Raw genomic sequence first — 17,694 nt, forward strand, 5'->3', positions numbered from 1 at the left:
AATGATTAATAATGTGTTGTGAAACTCTATTCATTAGGTAAAAACAGTGCTCAGAGATGACACAACATAAATCAGGCAGTCTCCTCACTCATGAAAGAATGATGAGCTTGCTTGCATCCATGTAAATTAGCAGCAATCACTCTGCATAAAAGCAAGCTCCTGCTTTTCACAACCCAGCTGGTAACAGCCAGGAAAAAATGCTGGGGAAAAAGAAAACACACACACACAAAAAACCCTAAATCTAATTTCAACACTAATTTCAGAAAGTACTTAAGCAAAAGCTGAAGCAAGCTGGTATTCAAGGACACACTTGCCAAGGAGATGTGTAGAAAGGGACTCCTCCCAAAGCACAACACACCATTTTAGCAGAATTATATCAAATTTTGCCACAAGCATGATGAAACATCCAGCCATCTCACAAAAATTTATGCTTAATATCAAAGCATTAAACACAGAAGTTTAAAGAAAGACCAAATAACTAAGTAAGAACTAATTTAGTAAGAACTAAGGAAAGGCATTGCCTTGGGCAGCTTTACTCACTCAAATTGAATGTTCATTACCTTTTTGCCCAAGAATTCTCCTTAAACCAATTAAATGGACACTCAGGGAAGCAGATTAATAACCTCTACAAATTGTTTAGATTGATCTTCAATCAACATAAAGCAGAGGAAGAGCTGACTGATAAGAGAGTCATGGAAGCAAAGAAGCAAGAGTCCCTCTGGCTTCTGCTGGAACTGCTCTGGATGTTCCTACAAAGGACTTTGGGATTCACAACAGATCTTTTCCAAGGAGACAAGAGTGGCACAGCATGGCTGGACTGACAGAATGCTGCTGGGTGCAGACACTGCTGCTCCTCACACAGCCCTCTGCACACACTGCAGAGAGAAGGCAGCCAAAAGAAAAAGGAAAGCAAAGTCCATCTGCCAAAATACTCCAGAAGGTCACCAGTGTTTCCTTCAGTCTGTTTTATTCTGGAAACACATCCCTGTTGTTCCAAGGCACAACCCTAAAGTGACAGTCAACAGGAGAAGACTTTCCAAGGCCATTTTCACCTCTCTGACTTGCCACATGCCACAGAGCCTGACACTGAGAGCACCAGGGATGAAACTCAGCAACAGGACTGTGTCAGCTCCTCATTTTCAAGCTTAAGATTTAAACTCTCCAATGTAAAATACTGTGAGTTTGGTGGTAAATGTTGAAGTGTGCTGAAAGAGATCATCACCTACAAGGAAAGATTTCTATGCTAATACCCTGAAATTTTCTCATGCCTCCCTGTCCTGATTTCCTACCATAGCCTTCCTATTAAAATTTGTAAATAAGAATGCAGAACTAGCATAATCTGTTAATGAAAGTCTGGCATATGAGCAACCACTACCTATTTGTTGTGAAGCAGATCAACTGCTTAAATATGGCAAGTTATCAAAGATTAGTCAGGGCACAAAACAGAACTGCTTTTGCCCATCATCATCATCATCATCCACCTCAGCCTGTGGAAAAGCAGTTTAGAAAGTCTTAGGTCTCCTTCCAAACATATTCCAACCACAGATTAAGTTTTGTGGAAGAGCTTCTTAGCAAAACCTAGTGGTATTTGATAATTGGAGCAAGAAAAAATACAGCAAGTGATTTTTATGATGAAAAGGGGTAGAGGCAGTAAACAAATCTGCATTCAGCATGCAGCAGATGTCAGCATTAACCAAGCTAATACTGAGGCACAGTGAAGCTGGATACACAAGCAATGATCCCAAAAGCTGGGGATAAGTTTTTTTCCTAATAGAGATGGAAATTGAAATTTGGGAGCTGCCAAATCTCCAGCCTAACAACAAAGAAAATTTTGACAGTTCAGAATGAAAACCTGAAATACTGAAGGCAGAATCTAAAAAATGGCTTCCAATTAGGCCAGTGCTAATGATCCAATTTCAGGTGAATGGTCTAAAGTGGAGTCAAGAGTAGTAAAGCAGTTTCTTTGAAGTCTCAGATTTTGCAGTTGGTGAAGCAGAGACAGAATATAAAGATGCCCTGAGGTACAATGGAAAGAGATAAATGCAGGGGTTTTAAGTGCATGGGTTTGAAGAAACAGTTCTAATATGGAAGGAGTCTCATTTAAATCATTTCCATGTATGGGCAATTGACTGTCTAATAAATGTATATTGCATGTAAGGAAGACATATTGAGCTCACCTGCAGGATAAAGGATAATGAGTACAAAAATCAGACCTTGAAGATAATCTTGTTCCAAAACCCTGCCATGGGCAGGGACACCTCCCACTGTCCCAGGCTGCTCCCAGCCCCATCCAGCCTGGCCTTGGACAATTCCAGGGATCCAGGGGCAGCCACAGCTGCTCTGGGAACCTGTGCCAGGGCCTGCCACCCTCACAGGGAACAACCTCTTCTATATCTGATCTACCCTCAGGCAGTTTGAAGCCTGTGTCCTCTCACTCCACACCCTTGTCCAAATCTCTCCCCAGCTCTCTTGGAGCTCTTTTAGGCACTGAAAGGAGCTCTGAGCTCTCCTGGAGCTTCCCTGAGCTGAACATCCCAACTCTCCCCAGAGCAGAGGGCTCCAGCCTTGGAGCATCTCCATGGCCTTCTCTGGACTCTTTCAACAGCTCCATGTCCTTGCCATGCTGGAGGCAGCACTGCAGGTGGGGTCTCAGCACAGTGGAGGGAGAACCTCCCCCCTTGCCCTGCTGCCCACACTGTGGGATGAGCCCAGGATGTGCTCAGAACTAGATTATAATGCAATTTATTCATTTTCACAATTCAACTGCTTGAAACATGAGACTTAACATTATAAAATGAGATAGATTATTAAACACAAAGAGCCTTACATTTGTTTTTAATCAATAATGTAGGAAATGGTACTTTTAACTGTTGGGATTTTTCCTCACAGAGAACTGTACAGGGCACATCTCCAACTGGCAGCTGTGGCAAGCTGGTGCTATAGATCCATTTTGCACAATTGCTTCCTAATTAAAGCAGTAAAACTTTCAGCACCCTTGTAAGAAAAAGAATTCAGATCTAATATGACAGAGACTGTAGTTGGCTGACTTCAGCTATATTCAGCACTAAATGTATAAGAAATGGATGCAGTTCTGCAGTTTATCTCTCTTTACAGTGAGGTAAACAGCTCATTTAAGCTTCCCTATCACTCACCTGCTGCAAGAGAAACTAAGACCACATTTTATCACTATTAAAGACTATGAAAAGGCCATTTTTGTCTGAGTGCTTTATCCATCTCTTCCTCATCTCAGCATCATGTATACAATGATTAGAGATCATTTTTTCAGCCTTCAAGTGCTGCTTTTGCATGGAGATACTGTTCTATCAACATGCTTCAGGGGATTTGCTCATCATTCAGCACAGCAACACCTCCCTGAGACAGAGAAGGTCTGGTGCTTTCCAATCACTCCAGTCAGCTCCTGCCAACCCTGGGATCAGAGCTGACCCCTCTGAGAACACACCTTTCCTTCCAGAAGTTTGAATTTTGATGAAATTAACGTTCTGGAAATGCACAAGATACAGTACAGTGCAAATTTCAAGGTGCACTGACAGAGTCTTTCCCCTTGTCTACTGACCACATTTTTTGCTCAGCTGGATATCCCCAAAAATCAGTGCCTATAGACTCATTTCTCACCAAGAAAAGCAGAGAGAAAGAAGCAAACTTTGCCTTTATAATTCCTCTCAAGTTCAAGCTTGCAAGCAAACTGTGAGTAAATCTGCATCAGGGTGAAATTTGTAAAATCCCAGCAAGGGCCACTGTGCTGCCCAGGGTAACGACACGAGCATGAACTCCAGCTTGTCCAACACCCTCCGTGGGGAAAGCAGCAGCACAAAGAGAGAAGCCCAAAACTTGCCCATAGATTATTTCTTTCCCCTTAAGGCACTCCTCACTTGTCAGCTCATGACAAAATTTAGAGCCTTTCTGCATTATTCTCACAGAACATTTGAGCACCAGCAGAGCTGATTTCTGGCCAGTTGCCTCCTTGGCTTTTCAGAAGCCTCTTGATGTGTTGTTCTGGGTTCTACAGAGAGTGCAATGACTGAGAAATGGAATTACTTTCCTGAAAGTTATTTTGCCTTACACTGTTAGTATCTGGTAATATCCACTAACCCTTTCAGCCAAAATCTGAAGCAATGCAGATCTTCCATTAAATGCCTGCTGAATGAGCTTCAGCAGAACTTTGCAGGTAATGGTCCCACCAAAACAGGATCATGAATACCTTTATAAAAACACAACCCTAAATGGAGAGCCCTGCTACCAAAAGTTCCACTTCTTTGGTTTATCATATGTTTTAATACACAAGAACTTCAGACAAGTACATTTAAGAATTCACCTGTCTCTAGGGGGTTAAGTGGCCCACCATGGAATTTCTCCTTAAGCATTTCTTGGTTATGAAAAGCCAGAAACATGATTTTCCTGGGACAAACTAGTTCCCACAGTGTGACAGAGAAACCAGATACAGTGTTTGGTATTTAGAAGAAACTATGTAATAACAGTACTGAAAGGGAAACATGCAAATATTTAAGCCCTGAAAAAACACTAATCTTATTTTTATGAACTACAGCCCATGGCACAATAATTGAATAGGACTGAAGGCATTAAATACTGACCTGTTCATTAATTATTAATTATGTCAGTCTATGTATTTCTAAGGCAAATTACTGAAAGGAAGAACTTTCTAAATCGAACTTTGTTCCCTCTTAATTTGTCCAGATTGTTAACATGGCATTTTTCAGGACAGGAGCAGCCCAAACTCAGGAATAAACAATGGGGGTAGTGCCTTCTACTGCCAGGACTTGGAAGAACCTTTTCATCCACTCAAAGGAAGAAACTTTTCCTCATGTGTATAAGCCAGGCTGATCTTTTGCAGTTCTCTTAACAGATGTCCCAGCCCTGATGTCCTCTTTCAAGTTGATTCTTTTCTAAATCAAGGTCTCTTGTGGACATATGGCACAGGAACATTTGAGATGCCATTTTTCCTCGTGAATATGCTGGGATCTGCTGACCTCAGGTCACACTGGCAAGAAGTTACCATCTGCCTATTGCTGTTAGATGATCAAAAAAAGAACGTTTCTGGCTTTTCTGCTACAGCAAAACACCAAAGGGACTAAGAATATTGTATTGCTTGCAGCAAGTGCTCTGCCTGTATCTCATCTGACCTTGAAACTCTGTCCAAAGTAGTAAAAGCAGGAACCAAACTGGAGGTGGAGGAGTGGGTATATCACAGGACTGGAAGCAAGGGAAAAACCCAGCAGCAGGTTTAACATCAGAGGGCCAAGTTAGCCCTGATATTCTCTAAGCTTGCCTTAATTACCTCAGGTTTCTTCAGTGCACAAACATTGTTTGACAAAATAAAACACTGAAGTTACTCAAAACAGTATTTCAGCAGAGCAGTACAAACATGGGATCTCTGTTGAACACTGCAGAGAATTTCTTGGGCCATTCGAGAAACACGGAATGAGAAAAAAGTTGAATGCCCTTAAAAAGTAAGAATAAAACAAAACTTTTCTTCTAATTAGATTGCATTCTCAGACACAGCAAATATTTCAATTTTTAGTTATATGAAGATTACAGATGCAGTTTTGTTTTGTTCACAGATAAACCTCCTCTACAGGACAAAACTGTTGCAGAAGTTTTGTGAAAAATCACATTCTCCAGCCAGAGACAGCAGCCAGCAGCAGTCATCTCAAAGAACACCAGAATTTTAAAAGTGTTATGCAAAAAGCAAGGATTACTCCAAAGAGTTTAAGCAGAATAATGCATTTCTGCAGCTCACTTCTGTCGAGATGCCCTCAGTTAACAGTTTCTTTGGGTTTTTGGGGGTTTTTTGGTTGATTGGTTTTGGTTTTTTTTTGCTGTTTAACGAATAACTTGATGCAAGTCATCAAATCTGCCTCTGAGTTCTACTGAGTTTTTCATCTGGCTTCTTTCCTGAGATTCTGAACTCCACCCATACTTTGCAGAAGGCCAGCAAGGGACAGGGTTGCTCTACCCCAAACTTTTGGTCTCCACCACTTCAATCCATTGCAGCACAGGATGAAGGTTTAACCAGCTATGAGAAACTACTAAGCAAAGATGTTCCAAAGGCACCAAAAAAACTCTTCTCACAACACCAGTAAGTTTACAAACTTTTCAAAATAAGGGTTTTGTTTGCCTTCCAAGTAGCAAAGTCTCTTTGGTAAAGATAATTAAAGAACACCTGTGACTGACCACAGCATCACCACTGGCTGAGGGTGGTCTGCACTTTGACACAGACAACTCAAAAAGGATCAAACACTTTCCCAGACTGCAAACCAAAACATAACCAAGGCAGAAATGAGAAACTTCTACAATATTAAAAAGTTACTTTCTTGCATTAGCTGTGCAATAACCTCTCCCCAGGTTTCAAGCAATCTGACCCAAGTATTTTCTTAACAAACAATCACAGAAGATTTGCATTAAGCAGCGAGGGAAAGAAAACAAAACTTCCATAAAGCACGTGTCTGTATCTGCTCCATGGCCTTGAATAAATCCATATTGTACCAATCTCAGCAAACCAAAATTAAAGCAAATACCAATAGGAACTTCTCACCATGTTCCACGAAGACGTTGCAGTGTGGGCCCGCATGCCTTGATGACTCCTTCTTCCCTGCTCCTTTGATGAAGTGCAGGGCAGGCAGACTTGGCCTCCTTTGGTCCCCAAGAACTTTTCCAGGCTGCTGCCCCATAAAGTAACTATGGGCAGCCTTTCCCAGGACGAGAAGTTTTGGAAGAAGTCTGTGATCCCTGATCTTCCAGGCTGGGAAGGAGTTTTGAAGGAGAAGGTATTTGGGTGGGTGCACTGGGGGCACTCACAGTGGGATAAAGTCACTTGAGGTGAAGAATTAAGACAAATTCCTCCAATGCTCCTGAAAACAGCAACAAGGCTCCTTAGGTGACTTGATGAAGAAAAAAAAAAAAAAATTTAAAAAATCAAACGAGTAAAAGTTCCAACCGCTCAGCAATGACCAAGCATTACCAAAGTTTCAGGTTGCCATATGTAGGACAATTAGTTCATCTCACAAGCAAGAAACCACACATTGGCTCACCCAGGGCAGGAAACAGCCATTCCCACCACAACTAGTGTCAGCGTTTCTTTTTTTTTTCCTCCTTTTCTTTTGCATAGCATTGAGTTAGCAAAGGCCAAAAGAGCCACGGGTTTGGCTTCAAGTGTCGCTGGAGTGCGGCAGGGTCAGGTGCGCTGGAACCATGTCAGCTCTCCGGGCGAAGCAGCAGCAGCAGCAGCAGCAGCAGCAGCTCCGGGCGGGCTCGGCGGGGATGGCACCGGGGGCTCCTCGCACCGCCGCTACCTGGGGGCCGCGGGGCCCGGCGGGGCCATGGCGGAGTCGGAGCAGCGCTGCCGGCGCCCCGTGCCCGCTGCTGCCTCAGGCGGAGCCGGGCGCGGGGCTGCGAGGCCGGGCAGCTCCGGGAGGCCGGCTCCTGCCCGGGACAGGCGGGGGGCACCGCGCCGGCCGCATGCCCGGGAGGGCGGGAGCGGGGCCCGGCGGAGCGGGGCGAGGGGCCGCGGGTAGCCCGGCGCTGCGGGGCTGGCGGGGGGCGGCGGAGGCGGCGAGGGAGATCCCGGAACCCCCGGGCCGGCGGGCGGGCGGTCACATCCCCTTCCGGCCCCTCCTCCTCCGCCGCCCCCGCCTCCGCCCGGCGCTGCCCGATCCCGGCCCCGCTCCGGCTGCGGGTACCGGCCGGGCGGGACCGGGGAAAGGCTCTGAGGAGCGGCGTGAGGGCGAGGGAGGGAATCCTGCCTTTCCTCGGGCCTGGTGAGGCACATCTGGAGTGCTGTGCCCAGTGCTGGGCTCCTCAGGATGGGATGGGCGAGGAGCGGTGGAGAGGGTTCTGCGGAGGGCACCGAGAGATTGGGGGATGGAGAGGGACCTGAGGAGAGCACTGAGGGGATTCGGGGATGGAGAGGGGCATGAGGAAGCACTGAGGGGATTCGGGGATGGAGCATCTCTGTGATGAGGAGACACTGCGGGAGCTGGGCCGGGTTATTCCAGAGAAGGGAAGGCTCAGAGGGATCTCAGCAATCCGTGTAAATGTCTCCAAGGTGTCAGGTCAGTGCCAGACTCTCTTCGGTGGTGCCCAGTGACAGGATGAGGAGCAATGGCCATAAGCTAAATCTCAAAAAGTTTCCCCTCAATGTGAGGAAGAACTTCTTTACCCTGAGAGTGGCTGGAACAGGTGCCCAGGGAGGGTGTGCAGTCTCCCACTCTGGAGACATTCCAAACCCACCTGGGCACATTCCTGTGTCACCTGCCCCAGGTGACCCTGCCCTGACAGGGGGTTGGACAGGATGATCTCTAGAGATCCTTTCCAACACAAATTAATATGTGATTATGTGAAAAAAAAAAAAAAAAAAAAAAAAACCAACCCTGTGAAAAGACCCCAGAAAGCTCATGTGAAATGCTTTACCTCTTTAGAAGGGTCACCCAAGTTGTTTTCCCACAGATCTGACTCTGCAGGGGTCTCAGAGCCTCTGGCCAGCTCTGGACCCTGAATGCTTGTAAGGATGGAGAGGGAAGAAGAGATCTTTACTGGATCAGCTGTGTGCACAGCCAGGGATCTGTCACCCTGCTTGCACAAGGGACTTCACTTCTTTATGAATGCTCTCAGCAGAACTTGATACCCAAACCAGCCACAGAGGCCAGTGACAAGTGAAAAAAATATTTTATTGACCTAGTTTTGTGCACCATTTGGTACAAATTTGGAATTAACCCCCCAAATTCTTCAGCAGGCACTGAGAGTTCCCTGAGCTAAAGAGCAGACCATTGTGCTGAAGGTATTTAGTTTTTCATGCATTCTCCAGTTCACCTTGGGGATAGAAGAGGGTCAAGGCAGCAGCTTGAGGTCAGAGTGCTTTGGTCAAAGGTCTGTGGTTGCTCCCACTCAGCAACAGGAGAACACACAATTGCAATTCTGTGCTGTAGCCTCCTGCTCAGGGCAACCATCTGGACACAGAGCAGCTTGTTTGTACTGACTCCTCCCTTGTGACAAATCCAAACACTCTCCACGTCTCCTACGCCATATTCAAGGTCTCTGGCAGACCTGTATTTTTCATCTTCCAACAATAGAATCCAAAATGTAGCGCTTCATATAGCCCTGCAGGATCCTCCATCTCTGCTGTGCCAGGCTGCTCCTACATCACTAATTCTTAGTCAGGAGACTAAGCTCAAACAATTTCTATTGGATTTCTCCATCAATGGCTCAATTTGCAGGTACTGAGGGCTGGTTGTGCTGTACACACACCCACACAGGAGAGAGAAATTCTGGTACATTGTGCTGAGACAAATCCAGGGTCACATCTCTTGAACTCTGCAGAATTTCTCCAGGTTTATCTCAGTAATGGAGATCAGCTTCTCACTGAGGTGATATAACCCCAGCTTGGCTCCCATGGATTGAAGGAAAGTGAGGAAATGAAGCTGTCAGCACAGGGCAAGCAGCCCAAGAGAAATTTGTTACAAAACCCAGTACCAACCACTCTGCTCTAAAAAAGTTACTCTCTTCCAGGTCTGACTGGAGCATCCTGGATAATCTCTCCTACCATGGCAGGGCTGAAGCAAACTCCAGAAGACAACCATGGGTCCACAATGCTCAGAAAAACCTTCACCACATTAAGCAAAATAATTGCAAGGAGACCTCATAGAATCACTGAATTGTTTGGGTTGGAAAGGACCCTAAAGACCCTCATGTTCCACCCCCTTCCACAGGCAGGGACATCTTCCACCAGACCAGGTTGCTCCAAACCCCCATCCAGCCTGTCCTTCAACACTTCCAAGGATGTGCTGTGAACAGTAGAGGCTGTAAATATTCTCTTCCCTGGCTTACCTGAGATCTGTGCAGATGAATGCACCTACTTTTTATTTAACAGACCAGGTGAGTTTACCATTCAGGCCAGCAGTGATTCCTTCTGATGCTGTGCAAACACAGCAGCAAAGTGGGGCATGTTCTTTGCCAGCAGTTCCCAGCCTTTTTCCACTCAGCAGTTTCTCCAAAAGCATTTCCTGTTTCCCAGAGCACTGCTGTAGTTAATGTGGGACAATACAGAGGCAGATGAGTCAGCTGCTCACTCTGAAAGTCACAGCCAGATACCTGCCTTCTTCCCCTTCCTGAAGGGTATTATATTTTCTGTCCCCAACCCTGCTGCCCCTTTTCACAAACATGACTCTCATGTTAAACCTGGAAGTTACCCAGTAGATTCAGAAACTGTTAGAGAAGACAGAGAGAAAAGTTGTGTGAATACAAAGTTAAAAAAAAAAAAAAAAGCTACAGAGTGTTTTTTCAATCAAGCCCGTGTGCATCCTACCATTTATTTTTTTCCTAAGAGATACTTCAGTACTTTTTCTGTTTACCTCCCATTAAGTGTAGGTTCTCATGCAACAGCTGCAGTGATGTTTTCTCCATAACAATATCTTAAAAGCTTCAACCTCTTCACCAAATAGTAAAACTTAGCATGTTAATTAACAGTCCTCAGGAACCTGAGAGAAACATTTCAAGATGTCTCTAATCTCAGTGGGATTTCAGTCTCTTCTCAGGTCCACACAAAGCTTTTCATTTGTACCACTCTCAGCTGAACAGCAAAAGTAATGCAATAAGCAGCAGTAATTGGATTAATAACCCATTAGCACAAATTTTAAATCTCAGTGGTTATTCCTAGGAGTAAAGGAATTCTTCCTAATAGTACATGAACACTGGCACCAAGTAACAAGAAAATTCTTCCTGCAGATGAATGATGTTGTGTCCTCATTCCTACAGGCAACACACACCAGCAAGGGAACTAGTTGCCAACTGCACTTCTGAGCACAACTGCACCATGAATTAACCCTGGAGTAAGCAGCACAGAAGGTGCTACAGCTGCTTTACAAACAGTGTCAGACACTGGTGAACAAAGAAATCAGGTCAGTTTGAGCTGTTTTAATGCGTGCATGGGCCTTTTAGTTCCCCACATAAAAATGAACACTTACTAGGCTTTTCCCACCCTGCTTTCAACTACTTTTCTCTTTTTTTCTTAAACCATAGAAGCCATAGTTTCTTCCTTTTCACCTTTCCTGCTTAGAAGTTGCCCAGCAAAATCCCACAGACTATTTCAAGAATTTAAGGGGACACTGCTGCTGCTGGCTTGCAGAGCTGTGCTGGATGGGGTTGCAGGAGCTGCCAGCAATGACCTTGCTGAAGCCTTGTTACAGAATTTAGGTCTTGGCACCAACACTGGCTGAATGTGGAAAGATCAGTAATTACCCCTCATGGTCACAGGGGAAAATACTGAGACCTTTGGTTCCCTGCCATCAGGAAATGACCCCTGCACTGGCTGAATGTGGAAAGATCAGTAATTACCCCTCATGGTCATGGGGGAAAAATACTCAGACCTTTGGTTCCCTCCCATCAGGAAAGATCCACAACCAAACTTCACCAGCTGGTGTTCTTCTTGGGTTTAAAAACAAAAGTGCCAGGTATTAAGGAATAAGGGAACTGGATGAGTCACATGCTTCCCCCATTTAACATATCATTAATGCCAAAATATCAGGAATCCTGCAGCAAACAGGAGGAAGCAGATCTGAAGCAGTTCAACTTTTGAGTTGTTTTTTAGCAGAAATCCCTGAATCTCCCCCTGTGGTGATAAGACAAACAGCTGCTAAACTACAGCAGTTGGGTAAGGGGGGGCAAAACCTTTTTCTAAGAAAAGATGCAGACTGCTAAAGCTTTTTTAGCCTTTTTGAACTAGTCTTGTCCATGCAGGTGTGTTATGTGGCTACCAGCAGCCTCATGGAGACCTGAAAGTGTCACCATCAAGCCTTGGTTTTCAGATTTCCCCAGTCACCTTGAGGATGTGATTGTTGCAACACTTATTAAGGAATCCTCTTAAAAACTCAAAAATAACAATTCCCAGGTCTTGTGTGGAGCATTCCAGCAATACCCCCAAGTTCAGTACTATTTTCAGAGGCAGCACAGGCAGTTGTGCAGCAGCAGAATGGATTAGCCATGTCCTTGCTTGTCCTTAGCCCCATTATGCTTTAGGAATTGGGCAGCAGTGCTGCTGGCAGCTGTCCAGGCCCTGCTGTTTGCAGGGCAGCGAGGTGGAGCTGCTGGCCAAGGGAAGTGCCACAAACATGATCCAAAGGTGCCATCTAGTGCCTGCTTGGGACCACAGGGAAAGCAGCCCGAGCTGGAGGGACAGCAAGAAGGGAAGAGTTTTCTAGTTCCCAGGAAAACACTGAGCAAAGAATTTTCCCTTGTGCAAATTTGCCACGTGCAATTGGATTCAGGGACAATTGGGGCAGGTGTTTCATCATCCTTTTTAAGAATGACAGTGCTGTAGTGCAAGGATATGTTTGCAATACAAATCAATAGAATACATATATAATAAAACAGCTCTAATATAGCACCAGGAGCTGAGAGGATTGTCCAGGGAAAGCATCACATTCTGCAACGAGGATGTGACTGACTGCCAACACTTGGCTCAACATTTCCACCTCTATCCACTGGCCTGAGGATCTTCAGCAGTGTCATACTGAGCTCCCTGTCATCCCCTGCTTGATTCACCTCTCTGTGGGATCCTGCAGGGAGGCAATGCTTGGAAAGCCACTGTGAACACCAGGCAATGCTTGCAGAGGAACCCTGTAAGGGCTGAAGAGGAAGGTCAAGTCCTGCTGGGATGAAGGGCAGCAGCTGAAGGGGAGATAAGACAGTGTAACCATTCCAAGTGTCCTGGCACAAGGAACTTGAGCCAACCACAGCTCTCAAGCTACACTAAAGCCAATGCACACACTGCTAAGGACTGATTTGTTCCAAAAAATTTATTGAAATGTAAAATACTTAATACAAAACCATAATGGTGCCTCCTCAGAAGAGGAGCTCACATTTCAGGCATAAAAAAAGACCAGCAGGAGACACACAAGCCAGGACAGTGCTTGTTCACAGCTCCTGGCTCATATGGACAGTGACAGCCACATCCCATCTCATACCCCTGAGACATTCAAACCATGAACAGCCAGACCCAAACTGTGGTTAGCAAGGGTGTGGATACTCCTGTTCTCTAAACACATGTGCCTGGATTTATATTCTTAAAATCAAGGGCTCTCAGTCAGGGGACAAACTGGCAGATCCGTATCACAAGTAAATTCAAATCCAAATAATCTTCTGGGGAGAATAGAAATATCACAAAGCATATCCCTTCCTCTCTGTCATTCTGCACAAAGTTCTGGGGCACTAGACACAGCAACAGGTGCTAGGAGACATGTCCCAGTTGCACCTGCATCTTTATAAAGGTCAGATATCAATTTTTCAGGCCATTGCACTAAAAGGCTATTGCAGTTAAGTATTACTTTGTACTAAAAGGACACAGGAGATATCCTAGGAGTGAGGAATTTTGGTGGTTTCTGAAGGGTGGAATGAATGAATGTTGGGAGAGTAGAACACTGAAAAAAAACCCATATAATACTGAGAATGAAAGCTGCCATGCTGGGATTTCAAATGACTGCTTCTGGCCATGTGCCCTATCCCTCCAAATCCAGCAGCCTCTGTCGAGCTTCCAGAACGATCTCCTCTGTCACCTCAGGTTTGAGAATGTCCTTGATCTGCAGTGGAAAGAAGAGCACCAGCAATCAACTACTGCTTTTGCACTCTGTGGGGAGACAAAGGGCCCTGACACATGGCAGTGACCAGCAAGGGAGTTTAGAGGGTTGTGGTGAAAAAAGACCTGTGGCAGAGGGTCCAAAGCAAAATTAACTTTACCAGTTGGGAATTCTTACAGAGATCAAAGAATAGGCTACTAACCCTCCTCATGTTCCCTGAGGGACACACACTGTATTTGGGCAGGGCAGAGATGACTTAAACACAGTTATATTTCAGAGGAACACATCATTGGGAATGAAAGCAGAAGACAATTCAGATCTCATTTATTTATGGGAAGAGAATTGCCCATGATTGGCACGAATCACAGTGAAAAGCTGTACAGCAAGAGGTCAACTGGAGGCAGCCTTCCAGCAGTACAGGATGTGGATACAGACATGAGACTACTCTCTGTACAATACATGACATTTACTTTTTCATTTCTTCATAAAATGCACTGTACCCTCATACAATGCCAAATTTAACACTGTTTTCACAAGAATTAAAGGGTCCATAATCTCAGCGAGGGATACACAACATCTACCAAAAAAGGGACTGATCTCTCTTTAGTTAGACTTTGCCAGAGGCAGAACCTTTCAAACTATCCCTGAAACTGTGCAAGGCAACTTATGTAATGCAGAAGGGGAGAGTTCATACTGTCACTTCCTACAGGATGCTTTGGTAAGGTGAAAAGAAACTCTGACTTCAGCAGCAACTCATGCAACCTTTCTGTTCCCTCCCCTCAGTGTGGAATAAAGACTACTGGTTCCTGTACCTGATGAGGAAGGGAAGCTTCATAGCAATACAGGATGCTGGTGTCAAAGAGCATCATCTTGTGAGTGACCAGAGCCATGATGCAGTTTCGGAGCCGTGAGATCACCTCCCGGTCAGACAAGGGAACAGGCTGAGCAAGGACAGAGGAAAAGGGCTGAATGCACAGGGAAATAATGCAAGTAAAAAAGCCTTGCTGTGAACCTAGCACAAGATCCAGAAAGTCTCAGGTTACTCACGTGCCTCTGACTGTGTCAGACTAAACCCATCACTGGCAGAAGGCTCACCTTCCCTGAACACTCACCTCCAAGTTGGAGGTGTATCCTCCAGCCTCATCATCCTTCTGCTCTGGAGTTGGGTAGATCCAGATGAAGCCATTGTTGCCAAGGATCACGGATGCACCACAGGGCAGGTCATGGAAATGAGTCTTCTGGCGTTTCACCAGGGAGGGAGAGACCTGAACCAGCACACCCTGGGCAAGCTGGAGAGCAAACCATGAGGCTCAACGTGAGAGACATCATGAGCTACCACAGATAACACCAAGCCACTGACACACACCCCATTCCTGGCCTAGGAACAACTCTGTTCTAACACCTTTTCCTGTGAAACAGTGAATATAAAACCTGCCTGCCTCTGGGAGCACTGGGAGGATTAGCTAATGCCTGTGCAGCCCTTTGAAGATGAAGAATACTCTAAGTGCTTAGCACAAATGTTAATAATATCTTGATGGTAACTACACATCAGCCATCCCTGCAGAAAAATGAGGAGTCAGAGGCCCAATTTAGCAGAACACTTTCCCTCGTAATCCAATCACTGTCCTTCACCCTTTGTGCAATAAGCACACTTCCCTTTCATCTTTTAAGTGCTAATACCCTTGGTCTGGTAATCCCAAACTGCAGCCTACACTCCAAAGGCTCCTTGGCTTATTTCAATGCACAAAACCAGAGATAAATGCCAATTGCATAAAGCCTAAAATAGAGCCCTGGGGAGAGGAACAAGTCATGGGGGCAATGGCCAGCAGAAGAGGAGTGAGGAGATCTCTCCCCAGGATTTAATTCCCAAATGGCTAGTGGGGGGAACAGAACTAGGAGGCTGCAACTGCAGACAGGGAGAGCAGTGGATCAAAGGGCAACTCAAAGACACCTCCTCTGCTTCAGGGAAATTCTGTTTGGTGCTCCCTTGGAGGAGCTGAATCTTGTTGCCCTGCAAACTCTTTTCTTAAAAACCTCTCCAAAAGGCTTTATACAAGTCAGCTGGTGCAGAATTAATCCAGGATCAAGGGCTTTGCAATAACTCACCTTCCCGTACTTCAGGCTCCGGGTGTGCAGCGATACAGCCCCATCAGAAAATATAGATTGCACCTCTGCCTGTTGGTGCCACTTAAGGAAACAGGGTCCCTAAGGCTGCCCAGTGCCACCCCAGCACAGCTCTCACCCCCAGCCAGGCCAGCCAAGCTCTCCCTGTTCTTCCCATGCCCTTGGCTCTTCTGTCAGGGGGAGCAGCAGAAGGATACACTGATGAGATCCCCTTCCTGCAGGTAGTCCCTCATTGCAAGCTCATCTTCTGCTGATTTCCTTCTCTGAAACAAAACAAGAAAAGTTACATATAGCCCAGAATGAGAAAACATTCATCAGTAGCTCGTTGTGGGGGACTTTAAGATGCCATGCAAAACACAGCCAACTACACTCACCAGCTCCCCACCAGGTAAATTTATAGATGACAGCAACAGGACTGAATCCAGCCTGGAATTTGTTTCCACTTTCCATCGCTTCTGCTGAACCTAAGGGAGGAAAAAAGAACACCCAAACTTATGGGTACACACTCAAAAATGGAATGGGAGCTGCAGCTCACCAAGCTGCTGGAGGGGACAGCTCTGCTGGCTTCTTCCAGCCTCATCTCGGTTAAAATCCACATGTTCCCAGTACCCTGCGCAGGGACACTGATGTGTATCAGTGCTTTAGGATCCGGGAAGCGCTTAGAGTCAGACTGAGCCCCGACCACCCTCCTCCTCCTCCTCGGCACCGCGGCAAACACGGGGCTTTACCTCCGTAATCCTGCCGACCACGATGTCGCCGATCTCGCCGTTGTACCTGCACGGAGAGCGGCGGTCACACACCTCAGCTCCCCTCAGCTCCCGGCCGAGCGGGCCCGCCGCCGGCCCGCACCCGCCACGGCCGCCTCACCTGGCCTTCAGCGCCCTCACACACACCAGCTTGTTCACCCTCTCCACCACGCCGGCCACCGAGGCGATCAGCTTGTCGTCCTCCACATAAGTACCGTGGCCCCTGCGGAGACACAGCGGCTACCTAAGCACAGCCCGAAGCCGCGCCACCCTGCGGCCGCCGCCTCGCCTCCGCGGCTGCCCGCACCTCATGTATCCCGTGTCCGTGGTGATCGTGTCCCCCGGTGCCACCAGGTGCTTCTCGCCGCCCCGGCGCCGGCCGGTATCCAGGGGCGCGCGGACCGCCGGCAGCCTCATGGTGACCGCCGCCATCTTGGCCCCGCCACACGCGTCTTCCGCCCGCCATGTTGGCTGCTGGCGAGAGCGCGCCTGAGGGCGCGGGCGGCGCCATCTTGAGTGAGGGCAGGGAGGCGGTGACTGGGCAGCCATGTTTGTTCCTGGCAGCGAAGGGAACAGCGGAGCCCAAGGTGGGGGGGGCCGCGGCCATCTTTAGTGCGGGCAGAGTGCTGCACACTTCGGACAGCCCTCAGCAGTGACCCGCTCCCTCAGAACCCGCCCGGCAAACCGGGGGACGCTACGAGGGGACGCTGCCCCGGGGCTCAGCGGGCCCCACAGCCCGGGGCAGGCTGCAGCGCTGCGGGTCGAGGCGGGGAGCAGCACCCCCAGCTTGGGTGCCCCTCACACACGATGTCCCTCTGAGGGCAGTCCTCTGGTGTCCTCCCCAGCTTGGCTCAAACACCCCCCGGGACTCGGAACTGACCCTTCCCCGCGGCCGAGCTGTGCCCGCAGGAGCTGATCCGGCCCTGGAAAAGTTTCATCCATTCAAGCACCGGTCCGGCTCTCAGAGCTGCGGAGGAAACGCCACGGCAAAAGCAGCTCGGGATGACCCTCAGCAAATATGTGGCTTCCTTCCAGCGGGGTTTGCACCTGTATGCCGTCACAGCCAAAATGCGGGCACTAATTCATGGGATGGATCAAAGGATATCAGTAGCTGTGGCTTTAAAGAGGGACTGTACAAGGTGACAAGGATAGGGACTGGCTGAATCAGTAGATACAACCCGCTCCGGAGTGAGCCAGCACTCACCCCAGACTGAAAAAGGGCT

At 47.2% G+C, this 17,694-nt stretch overlaps 3 protein-coding genes across 16 annotated transcripts in view; 1 reads left to right on the forward strand and 2 right to left on the reverse strand.

The window, feature by feature from the left end:
- Positions 1-7,016, reverse strand: part of ABL1 (ABL proto-oncogene 1, non-receptor tyrosine kinase) — a 74,776-nt gene extending 67,760 nt beyond the window's left edge. Inside the window, exon 1 of the mRNA XM_079323959.1 lies at positions 6,572-7,016. Within this exon, the coding sequence (XP_079180085.1) occupies positions 6,572-6,707 (136 nt within the window). The 5' untranslated portion in view covers positions 6,708-7,016. The remainder of the gene's footprint in view (positions 1-6,571) is intronic.
- Positions 1-17,694, forward strand: part of FNBP1 (formin binding protein 1) — a 385,839-nt gene that overhangs the window by 73,711 nt on the left and 294,434 nt on the right. The window lies entirely within an intron of this gene.
- EXOSC2 (exosome component 2) lies at positions 12,807-17,036 on the reverse strand. Its single transcript, XM_079324008.1, has 9 exons — positions 16,779-17,036; positions 16,593-16,694; positions 16,454-16,499; positions 16,100-16,189; positions 15,923-15,988; positions 15,708-15,776; positions 14,714-14,890; positions 14,414-14,542; positions 12,807-13,604 (listed from the first exon to the last, which is right to left on the reverse strand). The coding sequence occupies exons 1-9, from the start codon at positions 17,018-17,020 to the stop codon at positions 13,524-13,526; spliced, it is 1,002 nt and encodes a 333-aa protein (XP_079180134.1). The 5' UTR covers positions 17,021-17,036; the 3' UTR covers positions 12,807-13,523.

The sequence above is a fragment of the Erithacus rubecula genome (assembly GCF_903797595.1).
Source record: "Erithacus rubecula genome assembly, chromosome: 21".
Lineage (NCBI taxonomy): Eukaryota > Metazoa > Chordata > Aves > Passeriformes > Muscicapidae > Erithacus > Erithacus rubecula.

Coding starts and splice junctions, on each gene's coding strand:
- EXOSC2 (XM_079324008.1), bottom strand. CDS start 17,020: ATGGCTGCCCAGTCACCGCCTCCCTGCCCTCACTCAAGATGGCGCCGC. Junction 16,695..16,778: donor ACGGACACGGGATACATGAG/GTGCGGGCAGCC, acceptor GTGTCTCCGCAG/GGGCCACGGTACTTATGTGG. Junction 14,543..14,713: donor GATACACCTCCAACTTGGAG/GTGAGTGTTCAG, acceptor GTCCTTGCTCAG/CCTGTTCCCTTGTCTGACCG.